The sequence below is a fragment of the Zingiber officinale genome, chromosome 1A, assembly GCF_018446385.1.
Source record: "Zingiber officinale cultivar Zhangliang chromosome 1A, Zo_v1.1, whole genome shotgun sequence".
NCBI lineage: Eukaryota > Viridiplantae > Streptophyta > Magnoliopsida > Zingiberales > Zingiberaceae > Zingiber > Zingiber officinale.
In genome coordinates, this window is record NC_055987.1 from 136979390 (window position 1) to 136991080 (window position 11691).

Genomic DNA, 11691 nt, shown 5'->3' on the forward strand with positions numbered 1-11691 from the left:
CCTGTAACTTGTAATATTTTTTAATTTCAGTCCTTTTTCTTCTAAAATTGAAATTTTTCAATGGAAAATGATGAGTTGTAAATTAAATTTGGAGATTTTGATTTTTTATGACCCATGTGCTTTTTATATTCCAACCACAAACTAGAAATTTTCCATTGAAAATTTTCAATTTTGGAGGAAAAATGACTGAAATTAGAAAATATTACAAGTTACAGGACTAAGAACGTAAATTAATTCATAACAGGACTAAAATTGAAAAAGATGTAAATTACAGGACTGAAAATGTAATTTTCTCCAAAACCTAATTTCATACTCTTGCGTCTCCCTTCTCTGCCGGCTGCCGCACCCGCGCATACTCCCCAGCCGACCTCGCCCCACAATGAAAAAAATCTTCTGTGCGTAAATTTATCGTAAGTCTTCGCCTCTAGTTTTCTTCTCCCTCTTACACGATCTATCTTCTTCGTTTTTTACAATCGTTGTTCTCGTCGACATGCCTCCCTATTCCAATGGATTAACTCCGATTTTTTGCTTTTATGTATCGAATCGAAGTGTTCCTTGCTTTTTATTTAAATGTTCGTGGTATTATGATGTGTTTTCTTAAAGCTCGTTGTTATCGGATGTTATTTGTCCGGTCCCAAATGCCGATTCTTCCAACCACGCTTTGTGGTAAGCTATGACATTGATCTATGTACACCTAAATGTCTTTCAGGGGATAAAGATAGGATGTTTTATAATTCAAGGTTAATAGTAGTGGCCTTGTTGGTGCTTTAATTAAGTAGGTATTGTTTTCCCTACGCAAAGCAATGCTTGATATATGTTTTTTTTTCTCAAAAAGAAGTGAAAAACAAATGCTTGATTTAGATGTAATTTATTCCCATGTTAAGTCTCATTGTGTAGTTTATTTTATGGTCATATCAGTGGATGTGATTTAGGAGTCATCGTTGGTTGTTGAATTAGTAGAGCATGTTGTCATGTTTTCAGTCGACTAATCCAATCAAATTTAATGGTAGGGACTTCCAAGAATCATATATGGATTAGTATGCCCAGAATTGACTAAGGTTTAGTAGTTCCTTACGATGTGTTTAGGCTCCCTGTGTTTGAGCTCTCTTTCATTGGCATGATGAGTTGATAGAAGAGATAGAGATATTCTGGTTGTATGTGGTGGGATCGTGTTGTCACTTTATCCCTTTCTTCTCACTGATTACCATGGTTTATTTGTGTTCTCTAACTTCCTGTGTTGATTCACTCTTCAGTTGGATTTCTTAGTACTAGTTTGTTTATTCATAAATTCAACATTTCAAAAATTTCTGTTCATGTTATTTATCCATTGATTAGTGGAGTGATTCTATCTATGAGTTGTAGATTCTATTGGTGCACTAATATAACTTTTGTTAACATTAATTATGTTTATCATACATGAATGGTAATTTTACACATATTAGTAATTGTTTGATATTGCACATGCATGACTAATATCTATTAGATTTACATTTAAAGCATGATAGCTGTGCCATGGTGATATGAGCTCCAGTCAGTCTATTCGTTTTTTTTTTGTTGTAGTTGGTATCATTTATGTATCTTATGTCGATTAATCTGAAAGGTAATCAATCTGGTCTCATAAAAATTTCTCATTATCCACTAGGATAAATCGAGAAGCGTTCATCCCAACGTTCTCAGATCAACTGTCTATTAAGGAAAATTTATCCGTTAATTCGTTGAAGTTGATATTCGATCCTTAGATGCCTGAGAAACTGAAAAGGTGTCCTCTTGCTGCATCATATCCACGAGAGCTCTAGTCAATATATTAGTCTCGTATGCATAGATTTTGCACTAATTGTTAGTGGTCATATCCATAATTTAAAATATCAAATTATGTCGAAGTTTCAATCTAGAATTAGAATGATACGGTTTCGATATCATATCATAATGTGTCCATATGATTTTAATATTTTTATATTTTTTAAATATTAGTATCTAAATTAAAATAACTGCAAGTTGATTCATTTATGGATAGAAAATATTTCTTTTTTTTTCCCTTTCGTTTATCATTTCCATTAAAAAACATATTCCAATAAAATGATATGATTCAACCTCAAAATCTTTTGAGGGTAGTGGATAATAGTGGAGGTATTCGAATCATAGGAGTTGGTAATTATAGATATGCTCATATTAGTGATGTTATTGCTATTGTAATTAATTGTTATAAATGTTTTTTTGTGTGTGCTTATTGTTCTCAAACTTCAAATTATTTTTAAAATAAAATTTTTAATGTATTTTTTATTTCAAAAATATTTAAAATTATCAATTTGGTTTACGAATATAAAGATTATGTAGAATTTTATATTAGAAAAAAATGTCTTTAATCCTCTCTATTTCTATCAAGTAGCATTTTACAAGTGTTATTTAAAAAATAACACTTAATTTTCTTTGATCAAAGACAAATGTGAAAAAATTTATAAAAGATAATCATGTCTTTATATTTTTGATATTTTTTTTGTATGTTTTTGCAAAACAAAGTTTGTCAGCTGAGGGTTGACATTGTCGATATTACCTTTTTTTTTACGGTCAAGACAGTGATGAACTGAGATGTAAGGCTCGCGTGCATGTATGAGAAAGCAAAAGAGCTTAAAGAAGATGAAAATTTGTCGTCGGAAAATTATACCTTTACATATTTTTATGGAATCTTATATAATTGTGGAAAGAGACAAATTTAAAATTTAGGAGGAAGTGAATAAAATAATTATTATACATTATATTAGAAGGTTTTGTAGCTTAGGCAATGAAAATATATATTTTAAACTACTTAATTTTATTTTATTTGTATAATTAAATATTAATTTTTATATATTTTTGGAGATTACATATAATTTATTAATTTTAATTAGTAAATCAAAAGTTATACATACGTTGAAAATATCAATTAAGGATTTAAATTGTCTAGAATTAATTCAGATACCAATAAAAGAAATATGAGTAGATGCAATTTATTAATAAATTTAATATGATTTTTTCTTCTTAAAATGCTAAAAAAATATTTAAAATACAAGGATATAATTATTTTTTTATAATTTTTTCACATTTAATTTTGATTAAAAGGGGTTAAATGTTATTTTTAAAATATAAGAGGTAAAATGCTACATGATAGATGATAGAAAATAGATAGGGAAAATTATCTCATAAAGAGAATATAATATAATGATTTTGATTTATTAATAAAAAAAATACTGTATAATTTAGATAAAAGTGTTACTATACTTTTGTAGTAATCAGATTTAATGTAATTTTAATACAATGTAATCTGATTTTAAATAATATATAAATTGATTTTTATATATTATAATTATATTTGTTAATTAATCATTTATTTATTTAATTATCATTTTATATAATATATATAGTTACAGTTAGATAGTAATTAATTATTAATTAGAAATTATATATATAACTTAAATAACAGATTTTATAAAAAGAGTTTAATTTTTAAGAATTAAAAAATTTAGAATTATTTATAAAATCCTAAAAATATTTATAAATTTTAAAAATCCTAAATTTATTTATAAATTTTTAAAATTGAAGAATGTTACCCTACACCTGGTGTTAATTTTTTTTATTTAGGATTTAATATTTATGATTTAAGGGTTAGGATAAAGAAAATAAAAAAAAATTAATACTATAGGTATAGGTTTGCAGGTGCTCGTCGATGGATATAGAGTAACAAACACATTAAAATTATTTCTAAATTTTAATTATTTTTTAAAACTTTTAATCTATTTTAATTTATTAAAATAATTTAAGGGTTGATTTTAAACAATTACGAATTCAAATTTTTTATTTTTTAATTTAATTTTTTAAATTTTTTTAATACAAATATATATTTATATATTATAATTATATTAGTTAATTAATAGCTAATTTAATTATATATATATATATATACACACACAAAATTTATATAGTAATTAATTATTAACTTGAAATTATATATATAATTTAAATAACAGATTTATAAAAAAATGTTTATATATAAATATTTATTTTTTAATATAACATTTTTATTTAAAACCGTTATATTAAATTTTTAATAAACCCTACCCCGACCGCTTCGCTCGCGTCTGCGCCTCTGCTCGCGATTCCGCCGCCTCTTTCCTTCCTATTCCGCCACCGCTTGCGACCGCCACCATTTGCCCTCTCCTCAAATTGAAGTCTATAACGATTTACTATCGTACCTGGCTGTTCGAAGTGTGGTCGCCGCCTCGCCGCCGCTACTCATCTCTCGCCGCTGCCTTGCTGCCGCTACTGATCTTTCGCTCTCGTTGATGCTTCTAGGTAAATCTTCATGCAACTCGACGCACGCGAGTACACACGCGAAATTCTCGCTTGTGCTGTGCGGTCCCGTCTCGGAACGGTAGAAACCGTCCATTACGGGAGGCACGGCACGGCATTTCAATCCATACTCATACCCATGTGGAAATGGACTTCTGATCTTGCTAGTGTGAAACCACGATTTCTTCAGATATGCAGTCATGATTAGGTCCACATTGATAGAGGTAGCTTTATTCACTCATTGCAGCCAGAGTTTATTCAAATCACTTTTATCTGGGAGCAAACATGCATGTTGAAAAATTATAATGAGTTGATATGACTCTAGGGCCGTTTTTATAGTAATAGATTAGTGCACTCAGTAGGCAAATTCTATCTAATAACACTATCTGGATTCTGGTGCATATGCATACTTGAATACCTATTTCTATTTGTTGGCATTTCTATGCCCACTTTTTTTTTCGTTGCTTATTCTTCCATTTTTAGGTTCAAGGATTGAGTTTGTTGTGCTAGACTTTCAGTGTTGCTCTGTCTCTCTTTGAGAAGTTGTTTATATTCTTATGCTATGCTCTGACACTAGTTGTGACACTAGTTGTCAGTAGTTAGTAGCTCTGTTCATTAGGTTTATGCATGCCTAGGTGATATCTAATCAACATATTTACTCTATGTAGGGCGTGACACTTGCTTCCTTTTTCATTGCACCTCCACTTCGTCAAGCACTTAAAGAAACAAATCTCAGCTGAAAACTTCGCCTTGGTTTGAGATTATGGGTGACAATAAAGAGTCAATCCCTCACAGTGGGGATATTATGAACATACCTGTTGTAAGGTCAGTCTCTTCAGAATTGCAGTTTTCTTTGGCCCTATAATTTCATATTTTTGTTAGCTTCTTTAAATTTGTTTTTTGCCAATCAATCCAGGGAAACTCCCCAACTGATGGCTATCTTAAAGGAGATGAAGGATGGTCTGGATGTTGTTAGGAGAAAAGTGGAAGTCCTTACCCAGAAGGTCAGTTAAGTCATTTCAATTTGCTTTTCCATTTTGTGTTCTTTTATTTGCTCCCTAAAATCATGTTTTTGTCTGAAAATTTGTGCTAGAGAAGTAATTTATGACTGGATTCATCAATTTTTTTTATTAGTCTGTTTTCTCTGTTTGATTTCAGAATTAGTATTCTGAGAAACTAAAATGCATGTTAATTTTAGGGTTAGCAGTAGTAAGTTGTTTGATTATCTTAGTAATATAATCAAATTATTAGATTTATCCTGCATAAAATCTATTGCCTTTAGTTGCAAATGTATAATCACTGCTTTTTATTCCAACCAGATCGACAAAGTTTAGGGTATGTTTGGTTCAAGGTAATAATTCATAACCTTAGTTATATGATTACTAGATAATCACATAACTAGGTTACGGAGAATAAGACATAACCTAATGTTGTTTGGTTCAACTCTAGGTAATGCAACAAAAATTTGTTTGTTTCAAGATTTTAGTGTATAACCTAGTTGAATATTTTATTTAAATAATAATAATAATATGATTCATAATTACTAAGGAAATAAATTTATATGAATATATAAAATTTAATTGATTTATTTAGAATTTTTAAGAATTTTTTAATATTTTAATGGGATAAATCAGTGAAACTAGAAAAACTTGTTTGACTATCCTAATTAGTGTTGATTGAAAATTTAATCTAAGGTTAAGCAGTATTGGCATACCTTTGATTTTATGCACATTAAGTTGACAACGAAGTGAGAGCGATAGATCATGAGCTCATTGAGAAGCTGTAAAGCTTCCTGGTCGTATTCTGATTGTTCATCATTTGATGATATTGCAATGCTTCCATCTGCATAGCAACTTTCTCTTCTTGAAGCCTGGTTATCATAGCCATAGTTTGATTAGCAGCAATGGCAGTGGCATTTCTCTCTTCCTCAAGTTCAGCATACAATGTACTCAGGACCTTTTGTTCTGCCTGTAGAGCAGCTTTAAGCTCATCTATATTCAATGTATCACAGCCTTCAAACTCACTGGCAACACTCCCATCAAGGGACTGTCACGGATTCTCTTCTGCCAATCAAGAACCTCTTACTCATATACCTTGAATACAATCAGTATAATTTGGTGTCTCAGGTGCTCTATCCTCTTCAATCTCATGATTCTCAGAAAATTCAGATATATGGTTCTCAGAAAATGCTGTTTCTTCAATAAACAAATGTGAATCTAATTAGGCCATTTGTTAGGGGCAGACAGTTGAATATCTAGTTTTTAAAAAAATGAATATCTAGAACATCAAACCAAAAGAATGATCATGAATTGTTACCTTGGTCCATGACTCCATGGTAGCCTTTTCATTATTCTCCACTGAGTCTTGATCTTGTGTGTTTTCTGAAACTAAAGTTGCCTTGTAAGTATATATCAGAACCTTTGATGTGTTCCTTGTCACATATCTCACTCCCTATTGATATATCAGAATTACTATCTGCATCGATAAATTATATCCCTTCTCAGATTAATTAGAAAAATCCAAGTGAGGAAGCAATATTTATTGAAGTTGATAAACGTGAATAAGGAACTTAACAAAATTGATAAAAGTTGCTTTCTTAAGAATGAACCATGCTACCTTTTGTTTCAGGATGATCTTTCTCACTCAGCCCTTCAAGTGTGATAATTGTTGTAGCCCGAGGAGCAATGACTTGTTGATCAGAAATGGGCTTTGAATATTGAGGAACCATAGAATTCTCGAGATGTATATCACCTGTTTCAGTCCTTATGCCTTGAGTCACAGAACATTCATGATCTTCAATACCTTCATCTGTTTTTACAGATGGTATTAATGTTTTCTCCTCCTCTGGAATGCTTTATATATCTAGGGTCATAGTAGATTGTTGAGCTCTTTGTACCTCAGAAGAATACAATTCCTTCTCAATATTGCTCTTAGCATAATTAGACCTTGCAGTTTGCTTCACATCATTGAGTTCATAAACCAACACAATGGGGATCTCGGTCATAGAGTCAATCAGCTCAATTGGGACCAATCGATCCTCCTCGGCGCATATGTAACTTGGAGTGGAAGTGAGGACTTCAATGGATGTGTCTTGCACCAAATGGCAAGCATCAGAGATAAGGGAAGATTCTTCTTCTTCCTCCAAGATAGCAGCAATAGTGTGCCCTTCGTTGTCATCCTCTTCATTCTGCTGCTCCTCTTCTTCTCCTGGAAATATTTTAGCTATGTGGGAATCAATCACTTCCTCTTCTTCCAACTTTTCCTCGCTCAAGGTGGCGGATTTTTCAAGTACTTCTTGATCGTCGACTTCCACTTTATCAACCAAGTTCTTTGTTTGCTCGTACTCCGTTAGGCTCCAAGACTGCTTGGCAAGAAAGTAGGACGAGTAGAACCCACTCTCCAGAACGACACCACAGCACGAGCATCGCAGATCCTTCTCCCCCTCCTCGCTCCTCTTCATCCACGACAGCAAGGCTGGCGGTCCAGCCGGCCTCGACGTCGTTGGGCAGCAATCCTCACACATCTCCCTGACCTCTGCCAGCCTCCAGTGGCGGTCGCAATACCCCAACCCGGAAACCTCAGCGGCGTGGTCCGCTTACACGAGGTTGCGGCAGGCGCTGCCCAATCTCTGACGGTGGTCGCCGTCGCTCTCGAAGAGATGATCCACCCGCGATCAGAAGATGCAGGGCGGCTGGAGGCTGAAGTAAGCGGTGAATCGGGCGATGAGGTAGGCGAATAACCCATTGAGGAGCAGAAGTGCGATCATCATCTATTCCAGAATGGCGTACACCAGTATGACCGCCATGGACGTATAGATAATAGATCTATCTCCCGGCCCCTCCCTCTCTCACACAGCCTGATGCTACAGTGTGGCTGTGCTCATCAAAAGCTTGCTTCGATGGAGCCACCGATCGAACACCAAGAAGAAGGTAAACAACAAAAAGGACGAGGAAGAGATCGAAAGGAGAAGAAGAAGCAAACCTATCGGTCGCCTCCATCCATGCAAGACGTCGATGTCGCCTTTACCGCTACTCGCTGATCGTGTTCCATGACTGACAGCTGCTCGCCCTCCTCGCTGATCCCGTTCAGCGACCTTTTCGCTCGCGACTTATTCTTGTTAACGGGGAAATCAACGAAAACCTTAGAATTTGGTGGTAATCTGATTTCAGGATACATTACCTATTTGCTGACGTTTCATGACGTGGCGGTTGTGCAGGATAACTAGGAATCGATGATTACCTAAACCAAACGAGGTTATATAATATAACCTGAAATGGATAACCAAGGGTATCATCGATTACCCTGACCAAATGCACCCTTAGTGTTTCTCTTTGTTATCCAAATTCATTCACTTCTTTAGAATTCCTGTTTTTGTCCATTGCTTCTGATTCTTGTTGGTGTAAGGTGGTCTGTCTTTGCTTTTGAATGTAAGTTATCGTCCCTAATTCTCTATGCCTCTAAGTAAACATGGCTTAACCTTCAAACTATCTGATGAATGATATTAACACGTTAGTGTTTCTTTTTATAGGTGAGAGAAAACCAATTTCCAACTGCTGAGGGAATGAGCTATCTCGATGCAAAGTATATGTTGCTTCTCAACTACTGCCAGTCAATTGTGTACTATTCTCTTCGCAAGGCAAAAGGGTTATCTGTTCAGGACCATCCAGTGGTAAAGAGCCTTGTGGAGATCAGGTTATACTTGGAGAAGGTCTGCTCTATACTTTTATTCTATCTTCTTATTGATATCTCGTGCTCCTAGGTTTGACATCTTCTTGAAACTAGATTCGTCCAATAGATAAAAAGCTCGAGTACCAAATTCAAAAACTCATCAGGGCGGCTAGTAACTTTGCAACTGAAAATTCTGTCATCTCGGCCGACAAGGAAAAAGAAGCTTCTCAAAAAGAGGAAGACCCATTGAAGTTTAGGCCAAACCCTGACATGCTTGTTAGCAAATCAGCTATGGGAGATCAGGTAACCCCACCTCCTTGTATGGTTTTGTCTAGTACATGATGTCTTTATCTTTCATCATTGATTCTTCCTATCATGTATTCATGTTGCATTTATGCTTTTGTAACGAACTATGATGGTCATTGTAGTGCTTTGCTGGCGACACCTTACTTTCATGTTTGCTAATTCTCTGATTTTTAACAATTTTGTTTTTCTGCCTCTTTCCTTTTCTTTTGACATGCACAAGGGTGATTTTTTCCCCTTAGTTTTTTCTTTTTCTTCTAACATTTTTAGTGTGGGGTCGATTTCTTTTCCATGCCATTGTGTCATTTGCACAATATTTCTTCTCACTAAATTGTCTAGGTGAATGTGTTTCATTGCCCTTCTATCAAATAGCAATTCGCTTCTCAAGTGATAATTTTTTTTGAATAAATTTCACAACTGTAGCATACCATCATTAAGTAGAAACCTTCATTTAACAACTCTAGAATTGAATGTGAGTAGGCCCAATTACAATGAAAGAACTAAAAGTTTCACTGAATGTAGGACACCACAGGTATCTACCGTCCTCCAAGGTTTGCTCCTACAAGTATGGAAGAGGATAAGGTATCAAAGGAAGAAAAACAGGCCCTTCGAAGGGAGAAATTATTGTTACGACAATCAAAACAAAGTTCTTATGTGAAGGAACTCATTGATGACCTTGAAGATAGACCTGAAGAGGTAAGTTGCTATTTTATATCATAAGGATAATATGCTTTGATGTATAACTTTACCTAATGTTGCAATGTTTCTGCAGATACGAGAGAATGTAGGAGCCGAAAGCAGAGAGCTTACTAAGTACTTGGCAAAGCAAGAGGAGCTTGCTAAACAAGAAGAAGAGCTATTTACTCGTGCTCCAATTACAAAGCGTGATAAGAAGTTGGAGAAATACATGAAATCAAGAAATGGGTATGCTGGAATGCTCTATTATCTAGTGCTTTTTGAAACTGTAATCATTCCCTGAAATAAATTGTTTCATTGATTTGATATAATTTGAGTGTTGGATATAGAAACTAACCCAAAACCTCTTTTTATCCAAGTTATGCAATTGGGCGCATCTAGTAGGAAAAATTGTCTTTGCTAATTGTTAGGAGCTACTGTTAATCGATAGTCCCCTTGATGTAGAAAAAAAAAACTAATGGAAGATTGATTAGTTGTTTGAGGAGGTAGATTTGCAATGTCCTAGTTGCTCTAGCCTATAATAGCTTGATTGGTTATCTGCTGCCCCCAGGGGCACAACACGGTTGGTAAACGGGTTTGGTGGTGAACCCACTTAGCGAGGTTCGATTCTTACAGGGCCGCATGCCCGCGGTGTCAAATTTCTTGTGCACGTGGCTGTCAAGTCCAGAACAAGCCGCTTGTGCTTCCCCGGTTTGCCAGGTGTACGGAGAGTAGGGCTCCACTGTACACTCGGTGCAAGCTGGAACATTTTTTTGATTGGTTATCTGCTTTAATAGATGTCTTCTCTATAACCTTTTAACTATAGGAATTATTGTCTTGGTTTATTTCTAATATTTTGTTCATGTTGTTTATCAGATTGCTTGGTTTGACCGATAGCTTCTTGGATGACATCAGAATGCTTCCTTTGGAAGAGAATGAAAAGGCCGAGCCTTCTGTTCACCTGAATAACAAAAAAGGGAGGAATGGATTTAAGAAGCGGAAGGTACATACAATAAGACATGGAACAACTTGATCAATGATCATTGTCCTTGTTTTTTCTATCCACTTCATTTTTGTTATTGAGTAAGATAAAAACTCTATTTGTATTTTTTTTTTCTTTCATGATGCGCAGAGAAATCATTGAGGGAGATAACAAAGAGGTATTTGTTGGACTCAGTTCGTGTGTTTGCTGAGTGAAATTACTTGGATGTAGGGATACAACTCCCTTCTACAGGTTCAGTTTGATTTAGAGTTAAACATTGTGTTATTTGAGATTTTGATCATATGGTCTAGAATCTCAATTAGTGCCTGCCAAACAATCTGATAGCTGTTGCTTTGTAATTTTGTTAGTCGATGCGATAGTTGAAAGCTGACATGCTTGAAGTTGGAAACATATGTTTTTTGTCCTTCTAAGTTTGTCCTACTTTATGGGCAATCCAGTATACGTGTATGATTTCAGTGTATTTTATGACTATTAAAATTGTGTAATTTAAATAATTAATTTTGTACGTTTTGAATTTACTACGATGGACTTTTATCTCTCCGCGTAGCATCTGAGTCACCAAGCGTCATAGCTTATTAACTAAGCTTATCTACTCAGCACAATGTAAGCATGTATGGAAATATATCAGATATGGAACTTGGATATGTTCCAAGGATTTATGAGGACTTGTATCAATAGTTAACCACCATTTATTTTTTAATGATAAATTAACCTCGTTG

At 34.3% G+C, this 11691-nt stretch overlaps 1 protein-coding gene across 3 annotated transcripts; it reads left to right on the plus strand.

Annotated features, from left to right (window-relative positions):
* The first annotated feature begins 299 nt into the window (after window positions 1-299).
* On the plus strand, window positions 300-11490 carry LOC122034717 (neuroguidin-like). 3 transcript variants are annotated; one of them, XM_042594067.1, is made up of 9 exons: window positions 300-410; window positions 4992-5148; window positions 5240-5327; window positions 8852-9031; window positions 9106-9294; window positions 9817-9990; window positions 10067-10218; window positions 10846-10972; window positions 11102-11490. In XM_042594067.1, exons 2-9 carry the CDS (start codon window positions 5087-5089, stop codon window positions 11111-11113), a joined length of 984 nt encoding a protein of 327 aa, XP_042450001.1. In that variant the 5' UTR covers window positions 300-410; window positions 4992-5086; the 3' UTR covers window positions 11114-11490. The 3 variants fall into 3 exon arrangements, with proteins under 3 accessions (XP_042450001.1, XP_042449989.1, XP_042449997.1); XM_042594055.1 differs by lacking the exon at window positions 300-410 and adding an exon at window positions 4094-4326; XM_042594063.1 differs by lacking the exon at window positions 300-410 and adding an exon at window positions 4416-4547.
* Window positions 11491-11691: the final 201 nt, after the last annotated feature.

What these genes read in the sequence shown, in the direction of transcription:
- LOC122034717 (XM_042594067.1), top strand. Translation starts at nt 5,087, where the DNA reads ATGGGTGACAATAAAGAGTCAATCCCTCACAGTGGGGATATTATGAAC. An exon ending in ATGAACATACCTGTTGTAAG is followed by an intron (nt 5,149 to 5,239) that starts GTCAGTCTCTTC and finishes CAATCAATCCAG; the next exon opens with GGAAACTCCCCAACTGATGG. An exon ending in TACATGAAATCAAGAAATGG is followed by an intron (nt 10,219 to 10,845) that starts GTATGCTGGAAT and finishes GTTGTTTATCAG; the next exon opens with ATTGCTTGGTTTGACCGATA.